The 16287-nt window shown below is 36.5% G+C and overlaps 1 protein-coding gene across 2 annotated transcripts in view; it reads left to right on the top strand.

Moving 5' to 3' along the window:
• Nucleotides 1-16287, top strand: part of LOC127833219 (uncharacterized) — a 1273891-nt gene that overhangs the window by 16292 nt on the left and 1241312 nt on the right. For both annotated transcript variants that reach the window (XM_052358376.1, XM_052358377.1), the window contains exons 8-15: nt 1621-1701; nt 2630-2746; nt 3052-3150; nt 5057-5211; nt 9278-9371; nt 11975-12088; nt 13191-13286; nt 14947-15143. In XM_052358376.1, coding sequence (XP_052214336.1) covers nt 1621-1701; nt 2630-2746; nt 3052-3150; nt 5057-5211; nt 9278-9371; nt 11975-12088; nt 13191-13286; nt 14947-15143 — 953 coding nt within the window. The remainder of the gene's footprint in view (nt 1-1620; nt 1702-2629; nt 2747-3051; nt 3151-5056; nt 5212-9277; nt 9372-11974; nt 12089-13190; nt 13287-14946; nt 15144-16287) is intronic.

Genomic DNA, 16287 nt, shown 5'->3' with positions numbered 1-16287 from the left:
TATATTTATGCAAAAATGCGCTTATAAAAACACACACACACACACAGAGTAGGTATAGGTGGTAAAAAGCTAGTAAATTGTGTACATCAAAAGGTTTGAAATAATGTACTCTTTAGATAAGTAAGAGGGCAATTTTATGGATTAAGGTTTTTAGTGAATTGTCAGGTTGAAAATGATAAGCTGCATTAATATTCAGAAAATGTGGGTAATATCCTTTTGCATTTGTTTTTAAGTCCATATTATCAAAACAAAATGGCATTATAAAAACTTGTTCACCCATAACAATTAACAACATTCAATTTTTGAAACTGATTAAGTTACGCATCATAGAATAAGCTGATTAACTAAACAAAATTTGCTTATAAAGGTGCTTATTTTCTAGATTAGGTTGGTTAATCTAATAAAAACCATATTCACACATTCCTTGAAAGAGTCCACTACTGAAATAGGGTTGTTTTATATGAACCTGGCTGTGTGAAAGAGCGTTTAATGTATGTTCATAAAGTGTCATGCAAAATTAGCCTTAGCAGAGCCCGCACAGGCTAATCAGGGACAACACTTTTTGAGTAAACTGTATTTTTATGCCCTCGGATCGAATGATCGGAGGTATATTGTTTGTCGCTTGTCTGGCTGTCATTCTGTCATTCTGTCCCAAAACTTTAACCTTGGTTAAACTTTTGCAATATTGAAGATAGCAACTTGATATTTGGCATGCATGTGTATCTCATGGAGCTGCACATTTCGAGTGGTGAAAGAACTCGTTCAGGATATTCGCCAAAGGCTCGCTTACTAACAAAATTCCTGAACTCGTTTAATAAAATATGGTATGATATGACAACTCGTGCCAGATCCTATATATCTGGTCTAACAGTTTTATTAAGCTTATGTTATCTACTGCTTCATAAACATATTATCTTCGAAATACTTTAGTCTGTATAATATGATATTTACACCAAAATGGATTGAATATAGAGCTAGTAAAATTTATGTTATTTATCTGTCGTGTCTATTATTACTTGGTTAATAAGAACTGCTGGAAAAATTAAGATACACAAAAGAAATATAATTATGTGTACTACATTGGTATACTTCAATAAAGTGATACACATATATGTGTGTTGTAACGCCCTACATGCAAACCCTTGTGTCCGAGTCTCTCCACTTCTCCCTAGAGTCTCCTCACTTCTCCCTAAATCAGTGTCCAGGGAGAAGTCACTTCTCCCTAAAATTTGAGCCCAGTGTGAGCCCTGTCAGGCTTCCAAAACTTTAACCTTGGTTTAACTTTTGCAATAACTTTTGCAATATTGAACTTGATATTTGGCATGCATGTGTATCTCATGGAGCTGCACATTTTGAGTGGTGAAAGGTCAAGGTCAAAGGTTAAATATATGGCTTCAAAGCAGCGCAGTATGGGGCATTGTGTTTCTGACAAACACATCTCTTGTTTTTTTCTTAGAAGAGATTTTTTCTTTCAATGAAAAAAATCATAAAAGGGTAAAGTGTTGTCCCTGATTAGCCTGTGTAGCATGCAAGGGATAATCTTGAACAACACTTTACGCAGATGCATTAAACCCCATTTTCACATAGCTAGGGTTATATGTATTCATTCTGTCTCCATAGTTACTGGAGACCCAGCAGCAGGTGGCGGTCGCTGTGTCGACAGACAAGCGCAAGGACATCATGATAGAACAGCTTGACAAGGTAGGAGATCCAACTGTGACAGTTGCACCATGCTTCGATTCAGTGTAGACTGCATATAATATTAATAGCCCCCCCCCCCCCCCTCGCAGTTAAAAAATTGTAGTCAACTGCTCATTTGTAATTTACTGGTCAGTAAATAAGAATTTGGGCTAGTAATAATTACTTGTTAAGCAGACTTTGTGACCAGTAGTGGTTTTTGGACGTTTGTGGAGATAATTATTGTGGTGGATTTATACACTAGATATCAATTGGTGCTAACCCATTGCCCATGGTGCCTAAAATTGTTTAGATGAGCCCTTAAATATACTGAGAACTGTGATTTGAATGCTTATGCCACATCTGTTATTATCATGTAATGTGACAGAAATAAACTAAACAGATATTGTGTGTGTGGTCAAAATGTTAGTTAATATATACCTAATACATAAGGTATGTAACCCCATTTGTTGAGGTTATGCAGCTTTAAGTGAACCAGTTTGATGATATGAAGCAGTTTATGCATTTTCAGATACATTTAACATTTTAAGATTTCAAACGATCTAAATTGATAAATTATTGTATTATGAATGCAATAGTAATTGCAGTATTGAAGATAGGAACTTGATATTTGGCATGCATGTGTATCTCATGAAGCTGCACATTTTGAGTGGTGAAACGTCAAGGTCATCCTTCAATGTTAAATCTCAAAAATCAAAATCCAAGGGAAGTAATAGCTTTAAAGGGAGATGATTTCTATACCTGCCAAATGATAAATATAAATTTTATTTCAAAGCGGCGCAGTAGGGGGCATTGTGTTTCTGACGAACACATCTCTTGTTATTATTAACATTTCTTTTTAGAAAAGCAAAACACCAATACAACAGTATAATAACGTAAAATTTAATTTTACTTCTATATCATAAAATGGTATATATTCCTATGTTCTCAGCAATTAGCGCGGGTTATGGAAGGTTGGAAGAAGAGAGATCAGGAAAAGGAAGAAATGATGGAAGAGTTGAGGAAGGAAAAAGAGGAAATAGAAGATAAGATGATGCAGCAGAAACAGGTAAGAAGATGCTTCAGATGGTCACAGTGCACTAAAACGGATTTTAAGAATGAAATCCTCAAAAAACTCGTCCTCTGTAAATAAAAAGCCCAGAGGTTTGATATTTGGTATGTTACATCATATTGTGGTCCTCTACAAAGTTTGTACAAGTTTTGCTGCGGGGGTCAAAACTGGCCCATCCATGTGGGTCATCAATTTTACATACACTTATATTGGGGAAACCTTTTAAAAAATCTTGTTTGAATGTGTATTACATTTTACCATGTATAAAGTATTCAAATACATGTGTACATCTATTTTACCAGATGATAAACAACTTTGAGCATGATATGTCTGAAGCAGTGGATGCTTTACGCAAGGAGAAGGAAAAGGCTGCACATGAAATAGAAGAGCTCAAAGCTAAGGTGAGTCTATACATATTGTAGCTTAATGACTACATTTACTGCTTTTTTACAACTGATGTTATCAGCTCACATATTTGAGAGCTAGTTTTTCAGGTATTGCATATGGATAATTATTCATAGTGACTTGTCTCCATTGTCATCATTGGACTTACGACCTTTATGACTATAGGCCCTTAGGATTTTGTGTCATTTAGGAGTAATAGCTATACAATCTTATGCCCTTTGGTCTAACTATAGTTCGGATCAATGGGATTTGTGGCATAAAGTCATTAGAACAAATGGTCATTAGGATAAAAGACTTTCGGCTCTTAGGACTTATGTTCTCGAGTATTAATGACCGTTTTGACTTATGACCCCCTTGAGACTGGGGACTAGTACCACCAATGACTGTTGGCACTTGCGGTCATTGTCAGGAATATTGTATCTGAGGATGTTTTACCATGTAGTTTTATTAAGTATTAATCACCTTTAGGGCTAATAACTTTTAAAAGACCATTATGGCATAAACACTCAAAATGAAAGAATATTTCATACAATATTTCGAAAAATAAAGTGAACACATAAATAATCAATGTTCCTTAAAGCAATAGCCAAAAAAATTAAACAAGATACAAAATACTCATTTTTGTTTTTCGTGGGACAATAAATTCAACACTTGTTCATGTACCATGTTAGTGTTCGTGTGTCACTACATGAATAGATATCTTTGCAGGAAATTAAAATGGAATATATCGTGCCACAAAAAATAAAAACGAGAATTTTGTATCTCGATAAATTTATGTTACCATACCACATCTAGCGTTGAAATTTTAGCTATTGCTATTAGAAATACTGATATTTTTTTAAGGATTTTATTCTACAAAATATTTTGTTAAATATCCGTTGATTTTGAGTATTTATGTTTCTGTAAAGCTAATTGTCTTTTGGACTTATATTTTATGCCTGCTGGGACTTATTGCCCTGAGGATTTATGACCATGAAGACATACAAAATAACCTTTATACTTGCTGATTAGGAGGATTTATCATGCCATTCATAATATCAATACTAAGTGGTAGGTGTCTTGCAAAATATTTTACTGTTTCAGTTTTCAATCATATGTCCTGCATTGTGCAATTAAAGATGATTAATTAAAGTCAATGACTAGATGTGACTCAAGTCGTGAGTAGTGTAACAAATTGAAACAGAGTAGTTTACCCAACAGAACAGAATAGTTTAGTTGGACTTAAGCATATACACAGCTCATTGCTATAAATATACATATGCAATTACAGCATGCGTTTCAATTATATAAAAAAAACAAATATCATTAGGAAGTAAGATCAATTTTAAAAGGAATGAAATACAACATATTTTAGTGAGAATGTCACATGGATTAGGTAAATACATAGTGACCACATGATGTTAAAACATAGTTTGATAATTGCAACAATTATTACATTATTCTAAGCCTATTGTCTTTGTAAAAGATATATAATTTATACTACATGTATAAGACATTTTCTCGCATTTTCTTGCATTTTAAACAAATCATGGCTAGTTCTCTTAACACTATTTTGTTTTAACTATTAAGTAGTTTGATAAACTTAAAAATATTTGGGCGCGATCTATAAAACCCATATGAGTCGCGTTCTGACAAAACTAGGCATAATGCATGTGCGTAAAGTGTCGTCCCAGATTAGCCTGTGCAGTCCCACAGGCATATCAGAGACGACACTTTCCGCCAAAGTTGGATTTTTGCTAAGAAGAGACTTTATTTATTTTTTAAATGTAATAAAAGCGGAAAGTGTCGTCGCTGATTAGCCTGTGCAGACTGCACAGGCTAATCTGGGACAACACTTTACGCACATGCATTATGCCCAGTTTTGTCAGAATGCGACTCGTATGTCTATCCACCATCCCACAGCTGCAAGATGAAGGCCGTAGATACCAGCACACAGGGGACCTACTGGAAGGGGAACGGGAGAAGGTGGGGCTGCTACAGCAAGAGTGTGAGAGTCTGAGGGAGGGCAGGGAGACCCTCGACAAGAAACTGGACAACATGCAGAGACGCCTTCACAGGTACACTGCTCAATGTAGCTGTTTACATAAACCTGTAAATGGTGATCTCTTTTGGAATACATTCTTTGCTTGATTTGTTACCTATTACTGTAAAGTCATATATATTTTTCGCATAAAATTATATATTTTTATGCCCCCGGATCGAATGATCGGTATATTGTTTTTGGCCTGTCTGTCATTGTATGTGTCTGTCTTAAAACTTTAACCTTGGTCATAACTTTTGCAATATTGAAGATAGCAACTTGGTATTTGGCATACATGTGTATCTCAAATTAAGAGTGGTGAAAGGTCAAGGTCATCCTTCAAGGTCAAAGGTCATTTTCAAGGTCAAAGGTCAAATATATTACTTCAAAGCGGTGCAGTAGGGGGCATTGTGTTTCACAAACACAGCTCTTGTCTGTTGTTGTTTTTATACCCCCACAAACGAAGTTTAAGGGGGTATATAGGAGTGAACTTGTCAGTCGGTCGGTCAGTCTGTAGGTCAGTCTGTCCGTATTTAGTGTCCGCTCTCCAATTCAAGTAGTTTTCATCTGATCTTCACGAAACTTGGTCAGAAGTTGTATCTACATGATGTCTAGGCCAAGTTCGAACATGGGCCTTGCCGGGTCAAAAACTAGGTCATGGGTCACTTAGTGTGTTTTAAACATTCAGCATGTTGTCCGCTCTCTAATTCAAGTAGTTTTCATCCGATCTTCACCAAACTTGGTCAGAAGTTGTATCTAGATGATGTCTAGGCCAAGTTCGAACATGGGCCTTGCCAGGTCAAAAACTAGGTCACGGGGTCACTTAGTGCGTTTTAAACATTCAGCATGTTGTCCGCTCTCTCATTCAAGTAGTTTTCATCCGATCTTCACCAAACTTGGTCAGAAGTTGTATCTACATGATGTCTAGGCCAAGTTCGAACATGGGCCTTGCCTGGTTAAAAACTAGGTCATGGGTCACTTAGTGAGTTTTAAACATTCAGCATGTTGTCCACTCTCTTATTCAAGTAGTATTCATCCGATCTTCACTAAACTTGGTCAGAAGTTGTATCTAGATGATCTTAAGGCCAAGTTCGAACATGGGCCTTGCTGGGTCAAAAACTAGGTCAAGGGGTCACTTAGTGCGTTTTTTAACATTCAGCATGGTGTCCTCTCTCTTCTTCAAGTAGTTTTCACCAAACTTGGTCAGAAGTTTTATCTAGATGATTTGAAGGCCAAGTTCGAACATGGGCCATGCAAGATCAAAAACTAGGTTACAGGGTCACTTAGTATGTTTTACACATTGAGCATGGTGTCCACTCTCTATTTCAAGTAGTTTAAATCCGATTTTCACCAAAATTGGTCAAAAGTTGTTTCTTGATAATGTCTAGGGCAAGTTTGAATATGGGTCATGCCGGGTCAAAAACTAGGTCACGGGGTCACTTAGTGCGTTTTAAACATCACAATGTTGTCCGCTCTCCAATTCAAGTAGTTTTCATCCAATCCTCACCAAACTTGGTCACAAGTTTTATCTAAATGATCTCTAGGACAAGTTTGAACATGGGCCATTCCGGGCCTAAAACTAGGTCACAGGGTCATTTAGTGCGTTTTTTAACATTCAGCATGGTGTCCTCTCTCTTATTCAAGTAGTTTTCATGCGATCTTCACCAAACTTGGTCAGAAGTTTTATATAGATGATCTGAAGGCCAAGTTCGAACATGGGCCATGCAAGATCAAAAACTAGGTTACAGGGTCACTTAGTACGTTTTACACATTGATCAGTTTTACGCTGATTTTGTGAAGACGACATGCAAAATATTATGTGTCAATTAAGGCATGTGGGGGTATTCGTCAGGTCTGTGACAAAGCTCTAGTTTGTTGTTGTTTTTTTTAACTTTTTTGCGGACAAGTTAATTTTCTGTTTTCTAATTTTTGACAAAATGTAATAGGATTTTTTATCTGTTATTTTCTGATTTGTTTGTCTATTTGGCTAAAGAGAAACCTTGTAAACACACTAGAAGTCACAATATTTGCCCAATCATCATGAAAGTTGGTCGAAACATTGGTTTTATTGATATCTCGGACGAGTTCGATAGTGGTCCAGATCGGTGAAAAAACATGGCTGCAAGTGGGCGGGGCATTGTTCTCTACATGTATATACTGAAAACATGTGAACACTCTAGAAGTCACATTTTTGGCCCAATTTTCATGAAATTTGGTGAGAACATTTGTTTCCTTGATACAAGAGTTGTGTTCAAAAATGGTTCCAGTCAGTTGAATAACATGGCTGCCGGGGGGATGGGGGCAGTTTTCTTATATTTATATAGTAAAAAAAGCTTGTGAACACTCTAGAAGTCACATTTTTTGCCCAATCATCATGAAACTTGGTGAAAAGATTGGTTTTATATATATCTCAGATGAGTTCCCAAATGGTCCTGATCGGTCAAAAAAACATGGCCACCAGGGTGGTGGGGCAGTTTTCCTTATGTGACTAGAGAGAAACCTTGTGATAGAACACTATAGTAGTCACATTTTTTGCCTAATCATCGCGAAACTTAGTCAATACATTGGTTTTATTGATTTTTCGGACAAGTTGGAAAATGCCTCAGATCGGTGAAACACATTTTTTAGCTCACCTGATTGCTCAGGTGAGGTTTTAGGATTGGTCTTTGTCCGCCGTCCGTCCGTCCACATTTGGTTTGTAAACACTCTAGCATTCACACTTCTCAAGCATTCTTTATGAAAGTTGCTGAAAGATCTCAGTCAAGTTTGATAATGAGCAAAATCACATAATTAATGCCATAATTATTGCCCTTAGATTGTCCATATTTTCATTATATTATACAAAATCCTTGTAAACACTCTAGAGGTCACAATTTTGTTTCAGATTTTATTGATCTTGGTGAAAATGTTTATTTTTTAAAGCAAAGTTTGATGTTTGGAAAGGGGGGTCAACTCAAAATATAGGTCACCAGGTCAAATCTTGCAAAAACAAAAACACTCCATGCGCCAGAGTTTTTGTTCAATAATGATGAAACTTGACCAGGATGTTTGTCTGGACAATATCTAGGTCAAGTTTGACGTTAGGTAAAGATTGAATGAACCGACTCCTCTCAGGTGAGCCATCTTGGCCCTCTTGTTTTGAATTGCACTTTGATCATTATATTTTGATTTCAGTAGGGAAACAAACACATGTATCATAGCAGTATGTTTAATATATTCATGCATAAGGACCAGATATAGGTTTATGTTTGCTGTCTATACTTTGCACAAAAATTCTTACAGGTTTCAATGTCAAATTTTGTCCTAAAGTTGTCTTTAAGTTATAAAATGTGTGGCCTGTTTATTGAAATTAGGCAATGTTTAAAACCTGAAGCTAATTAATAGATTTTGAGTAACCTGGTCGATAGCAAATAAATTTAGATTCACATCGTACATGCATGATATACATGCTGGCGAACTCGACTGTACTGACACTTACGATTTCAGAATTAAATATCTGGCTTATTTCGCATTTTTCGACACATGTTTTTCTTAACTTTTATTTTAATTTATATTGAAATATATGTATAATAAGTTTTTTACACATTTTATATAAATGCATAAATAATTGTCAAAATCGTGCATACCCACTTTAACTGAATTGAACTTTCTAAGGGACTAAAAATGCGTCAAAATATGTATCTTAGTGGTAAAGGGTTAAATAGAAGGGCTTGTGTTGTTATGAAAATGCCTGGCCTGTTAAGTATAATTATGTACTCACTACAAGATAAAATGGGGTATAAAGGAATTATCATGTACACATAAACTTGTCAGACAAAGTACTGGACACTTTACAATGTAAAACATTCAAATTGGCAGGCATTTATCCTAATGATTTGAAGTTACAGATGTGTGATTTTCATTTCACCCTGTCTTAATGTTTTTTTAAGTTCTGCCCCTATTTCAAAAAATTTCCCAACATGATTTTTGCGACTTTTTTCACAATACGACATGTGGCAAAGTGGGGTACTGTTCACTGTTGTGAGACGGTCTAGATATGGAAACACACCATCTCTATACTGAAACTGTTGAATGGTTAGTCACTCAACTTGAATGTGTTGTAGGGAGCAGGACGAGTGGTTTCAGAGGGAGCAGGAGTTACTACAGAGGATTGAGGAGGTCTCAGATAAAAACACGAAGATACTACAGTCAGAAAGGGTAGGTACCTGATTTTATTGTAAAGTAAAACAAATATTGTTAGCTCATCTATTTTTTGAAAAAAAATTATGAGCTATTGTCATCACCTTGGCGTCGGCGTTGGCGTCGGCGTCCGGTTAAGTTTTGTTTTTAGGTCCACTTTTCTCAGAAAGTATCCATGCTATTGCATTAAAACTTGGTACACTTACTAACTATCATGAGGGGACTGGTCAGGCAAAGTTAGATAACTCTGGCATGCATTTTGACAGAATTATGTGCCCTTTTTATACTTAGAAAATTGAAAATTTTGGTTAAGTTTTGCGTTTAGGTCCACTTTTCTCAGAAAGTATCAATGCTATGGCATTCAAACTTGGTACACTTTCTTATTATCATGAGGCGACTGGGCAGGCAAAGTTAGATAACTCTGGCATGCTTTTTGACAGAATTATGTGCCCTTTTTATACTTAGAAAATTGAAAATGTGGTTAAGTTTTGTGTTTAGGTCCACTTTATTCCTACAGTATCAAAGCTATTGCTTTCATACTTGCAACACTTATTAAATATCATAAGGGGACTGTGCAGGCAAAGTAATGTAACTCTGACTGGCATTTTGACAGAATTGTGTGCCCTTTTTATACTTAGAAAATTGAAAATTTGGTTAAGTTTTGTGTTTTGGTCCACTTTACCCCTTAAGTATCATAGATATTGCTTTCATACTTGGAACACTCGCAAACTATCATAAGGGTACAGTAAAAGGACAAGTTGCATAACTCTGGTTGTCATTTTTACGGGATTATGGCCCTTTTTTGACTTAGTAACTTTGACTATATGGTTAAATTTTGTGTTTTGATCCACTTTACTTCTTAAGTATCAAGGCTATTGCTTTCAAACTTCAAATACTTTCATGCTATCATGAGGCTACTGTACCTGGCAAGTTGAATTTTACCTTGACCTTTGAATGACCTTGACGCTCAAGGTCAAATTATTAAATTTTGCTAAAATTGCCATAACTTCTTTATTTATGATTATATTTGATTGATACTTTGACAAAACTACTATTACCTGACATACCACAATAGACTCCACCCAAACCATCCCCTGTGCCCTCCCGCCCCCCTCCCCCCTCCCATTTTTTTTTTTTTTAGATCATCTCACAAATGACCACCACACCCTCACACTATACCCCCCCCCCCCACCCCACCCCCCAATTTTTTTTTTGAAACGGTTAAAAAACACAAATATTTATTTTTATTACTTTATGTTTGAAATACCGTCCAACCATCGCACCCAAGTATCCCCCCTACCCCCCCCCCCTCCCCCCACCCGAATCCCCCCCCCTAATTTTTTTTTTTTTTTTTTCAAGATCATCTCACAAATAACCACCACACCCTCACACTTTACCCCCCCCCCCTCCCCCACCCCACCCCCGCAATTTTTTTTTTTTTTTAAACGGTTAAAAAACACAAATATTTTTATTATTTTATGTTTGAAATACCGTCAAACCATCTCACCCATAAATCCACCCCCCACCCCCCCCCCACCCGATTTTTTTTTTCTTTTTTGCGTTTTTTTTTTGCATTTTTGGAAGATAATGTAATAAATTCCACACCCCCACACTATACACCCCTCTTCACTCCGCCCCTACCTCCTTTGTGATTGAAAATGAGAGTCCCTTCACCTTTAAAGGGATCTTTTCACGCTTTGGTAAATTGACAAAATTGAAAAAAGTTGTTTCAGATTCGCACATTTTCGTTTTAGTTATGATATTTGTGAGGAAACAGTAATACTGAATTTACCATGGTCTAATATAGCCATTATATGCATCTTTTGACGATTTTAAAACCTAAAAATTATAAAGCGTTGCAACGCGAAACGATTGAATAATTTGGAGAGTTCTGTTTTTGTCGTTAAATTTTGTGAAACTACGAAGATTGCTTATATAAGGTATAAAATACGTCAAGTATGTGTACTTGGCGGAATAGCTCAGTAGGCGAAAGCGTTTTTACTTCAGGACTCTGGCAGGACTCCAGGGGTCACTGGTTTGAAACCTGCTCCGGGCAATGTTCTTTTCCTTTTTTTAATTTTATTCTTTATTTTTTACTGGAGCTTTTAATCCAATGTTTACATTTATCAATATAAAGCATTTAATGAATAAGTTAAAAAATGCCAAAATCTGTGAAAAGGCCCCTTTAAAAAGAAAATAGATGAGCGGTCTGCAACCGCAAGGCGGTGCTCTTTTATCAATTTCGTACTAATGCAATGTGATTGTTACAACTTGCTACATATTACGATATTTGTCACTACAATAACAAGCTGTATTTTATTTTAAAAAATGTATCTACCCATGTATAGCAAAAATTAATTAAAGTAATGCTCTATTTTTGACTCTGAGATTCTCTACTATAATTTTTACAACCTGCTTAATAATGACATATTCAAGATTAAGGGTATTATTACAGGCTCTAGATTAACACCTTCTTGTTGACCATTCTCAAGTTGTTTTGAAATACACCCAGCACTGGTTCACCCAATTTAACAGACTTGAGGGTGTCTCAAAACCAAATGCTTTCATAAAAATAAAAATTGAAATATAATGGGATCAAACGATACAATCTTTACTTTTAGGCCAAGAATGAAGAGCAGGTAAAGTTGGCAGAGGAGATCATGGACCAGTATCAGGAGACCACTAACAGGCTGAAAAAGATGGAGTTGGAACTGGATGCTGCACTCAGGGAGAAGGTATGGGGAATAACTAGAGATGTGTGGTAGGGGAAGTAACTAGTTTTACAGGTAATTAGACCAAATGTCTGACACTGTTTTGGAGCTTTCAGTAAGTCTGTGATGGGACTGGATGCTGGGAGTAGGTAAGGGGAAGTAGCTGATAGTGTAGGTTAGGGGCGGTTATTGGAATGTTTGGTTGGAAACATTACTAGGGATATAAGAGCCCGCCATCAGACTAAAGAACATGGAGACAGGACTGGATGCTACAATCAGAGACAATGTTGGGGGAAAGACATAGAGGATATTTGTTAATGTCAGTGTAAGCTCGTTTGTTATTTCACGAGTAACAATAGAAAATATATTTTCACGAGTGGCACAGCCAAGAGTAAAAATGTTATTTTTCTATGATCACGAGTGAAATAACAAACGATCTTACACTGACATGAACACATTTTCTGTTTCTTGTATGCTCCTTATTTAAGAAAATAATTAACAGCTGATCCCCTTTTGCTAAAAACTTACCCTTTCTCGGAGTTTCTCCCGTGGCGTGCCTCAATACATTTAAAAACACAAAATGACGTGTGACGAATTGACGTCATTATACAAGCAAAATTCTCCAGTAAACTCTTTTACAATGTAAATAAATGGTGAAAAAGCATAAAATAAAAAAGAAAATGTGTTGGATTTGGTGGAATGTCAATTTTAATTCACTCGCGATCATAGAAAATATAATATAAAATTATTTATGATAATCTAAAAATAGAAAAAGGAGTTCCGAAAATTTGTTCTTTTCATCGATGAAAATCACAATTTGTTCTTTTCACTGCTGTTATTTCACTGCAAAAATGTCATATTTTATCATTAGGTATAAAAGAAAAGGTAAATAAGCTAAATGGGGGAGGGGGTTATTAGGGTATGATGTTTGGGGGATAGCAGGGGATACTGGTTGTTGTAGTAAACAAAAGGGTTTCTAAAGGTTTACTTGAAATATGGAAGATATTTATTTCAGGCATCAGTATTTTTTCTAACCAAGTCCAAGCTATGATTTGTTATATCCTCTGTTATTCTACTCTATTTATTGTTGTTGTTGTTCATGTGTTATTCCTGTGTCCTGTTTCAGGAGAGTGTGAAGGTAGAGATGAGCATCATGGAGGCCAAGTTTGAGAATGCCCAGCGAGTCCTGGAGGCAGACCTGCACTCCACCATGGAGAAACAGGTAGCTGTAATACATGTGCGTAAAGTGTCGTCCCAGATTAGCCTGTGCGGACTGCACTGGCTAATCTGGGACGACACTTTACGCACATTGAATGCTTTGAAGTTTTATTAGTACATACTTACAGCTCAAAGTTCTTCCTGATAAAACCTTATTCCATGTCAAAAATTAAGTCTCAAGTTTGTCTATCAAATCAAATTCAATCAACCTAAATCATCGTTACAAACACAATACCTTTTACCATGGACATTGATATGCATTTGTTTGTGCATAAATGCTAAAACTAAAAGTTGAAAAAAAAAACATAATCAAACCGAAAGCCGAAGTTTTGAATTGACGATTCAATCTATCTTACAGAGGTTTCCGGAGTAAGTTGATGTATAAATTTGCATATTTTCAAATTTGCAATACTCAATTGCAATTTCAATTGCAAAAACTTAACACATGTTCGTGAACATAATCGTTGATATGTTTGAAACTTGGATTATTTTCACTATTCTACGAGCACACGGTATAAAGTAAAATGTTTTGATTTGCGCATTAGGGGTTTATTTATGATCTGTTTGTGGTAACTTATGCCAGAAAATTTAGTTTATGTTGCTCATTTTACCTTTTAAAGTGCGGTCTAGATTCCAGAGGGGCAGACTTTCCATGAAAAATGCTGTTTAGTTTAAAACTATTAATTTTAGCTTGATTGCATAAAAAGCCTTTAAGGTTTATTTGCAACGCACTTGAGTCTGTTTCCTGAGAGTAGGACCAGTACTTTATGTCTATGGCGGAGATCTAAAGAATGCTCCAACAGTGGGGATTGCACCCTTGACCTCTCGGTCTCTAGGCGGACACCATATCCACAACTGTTACCAGTTGCAATACCCAGCGACCTGGAGGGTCAATATCTTAGAGTTGGATTATTGCAACTAGTTTTCCCAGGAGAAGGCTCATCTATGTCTGTCCTCTCACATAGTCGGGATAGATACATATTGATAATTGTGCCTTAAATCTATGTCTGTCCTCTCACATAGTCGGGATAGAGACATATTGATATTTGTGCCTTAAATCTATGTCTGTCCTCTCACATAGTCGGGATAGAGACATATTGATATTTGTGCCTTAAGAAGATATCTGTTTGGATAATTTTTATACAATTATGTTACCACTGGGTTTGTGTGCACTTAATCTGTGTAACCCCTTGTTGGATTTTGATTTTGATTTCAAAGTCTAGTCCTGCACATTGTCAAAATGTGGACACTGTCAAGAGTAATGGCCCTCTGAATATGTTCACCTTAAGAACATGGGCAGGGCTAGTTGTGCTGAACAACTGGCTGATGTTTTACAAAATGGAACAGGATTGGTAATAACCAAGAAAAGATTTTATATCAGGAATATGATGTGGTAAGAGTTATTGCCCTTTGAAATTTGTCTAACAACATATCAGTTTAAAACATCTATAAAAGAAAATTATTTTTTTCTGTCATGAAAACAGACAATCTTTTTATTATTTGATTGAAATTGAAATTCTTTTTCTGTAAACTGTAAACCCATTAATCAAAAAGCAATTTGCCAGGAGAACAATGTCTTCAAAAGTTACGCTGATACATTTAGTACTTGCAAATTTTAGTAATTCAATCATGTGTAACCAAATCCAATTGCTTCAAATAATTAGATCGCTGAGCAGATAGCTGATGTACAAGCACGTCACGAGGTAGTTTTAGACGAGACTCGAGAAAAACATCGGCAGCAGATCCTGGACCTTAGTAGGCGCAATGGGACAGAAATGGAGAGGCAGCTAGCGGTATTCAAGGAGGAGGTTGCCAGGAAGGAGGATGAGTTTAGAAAGCAGTTTCAGGAAATGGAAACTAGGTGAGTCTTTCTAAAGTAGGTGGACATTGAAACCAAGTGGGTGTTGCATTTTAGGAACTTGAAACCAGGTGGGTGTTGCATATAAGAAACTTGAAACCAGGTGGTTGTTGCATTTCAGAAACTTGAAACCAGGTGAGTGTTGCGTTTTAGAGACGTTAGAGGAGGTGGGTGTTGCATATCAGGAACTTGGAACTAGGTGGGTGTTGCATTTAAGGAACTTGAGACCAGGAGGGTGTTACATTTTAGGAACTTGAAATCAGATTGATGTTTTAGAAACTTGGAATGGAGGTGGGTGTTGCATTTTAGGAACTTGAAACCAGATGGGTGTTGCATTTTAGGAACTTGAAATCAGGTGGTTGTTGCATTTTAGGAACTTGGAATGGAGGTGGGTATTGCATTTTAGGAACTTGAAAAACAGATGGGTGTTGCATTTTAGGAACTTGAAATCAGATGGGTGTTGCATTTTAGGAACTTGGAATGGAGGTGGGTATTGCATTTTAGGAACTTGAAACCAGATGGGTGTTGCATTTTAGGAACTTGAAATCAGATGGATGTTGCATTTTAGGAACTTGGAATGGAGGTGGGTATTGCATTTTAGGAACTTGAAAAACAGATGGGTGTTGCATTTTAGGAACTTGAAATCAGATGGGTGTTGCGTTTCGGGAACTTGAAACCAGGTGGTTGTAGCATTTTAGGAACTTGAAACCAGGTGGGTGTTTTAGAAAAATTAAAACTTGGTGGGTGTGGTTAACAAGGAACTTGAAGCTAGGTGGGTGTTGCTGTTCAAGGTTCTTGAAAGAAAGGGGTATGGCAGTTACATGAACTTGAAACTAAGTGGATGTTGCAGTTACATGAACTTGAAACTAGGTGGCTATTGCAGTTACAGGACCTTTAAACTAGGTGGCTACAGCAGTTACAGGGACTTAAAACAAGGTGCATGTGGCAGTTCTTTGAGTTTGAAACTCGACTGATGAGTGAGAATTAGATTAAAAGCATATGACTCATCATTCTGTTTCCGGATTTTTTTCCTTAAAGCTATGAGATATTTACATGATTGTTGGTATGTGAGTCTACCTGCATGAATAACAAATTGAGTTTGTGTCTCGTTTGGGTCCGTTCATTTTTGGCAAAGTTATGGGCCTTG

This window comes from Dreissena polymorpha, chromosome 6 (genome assembly GCF_020536995.1).
Source record: "Dreissena polymorpha isolate Duluth1 chromosome 6, UMN_Dpol_1.0, whole genome shotgun sequence".
Taxonomy (NCBI): Eukaryota; Metazoa; Mollusca; class Bivalvia; order Myida; family Dreissenidae; genus Dreissena; species Dreissena polymorpha.
This window is presented reverse-complemented; position numbering and strand designations above follow the sequence as displayed.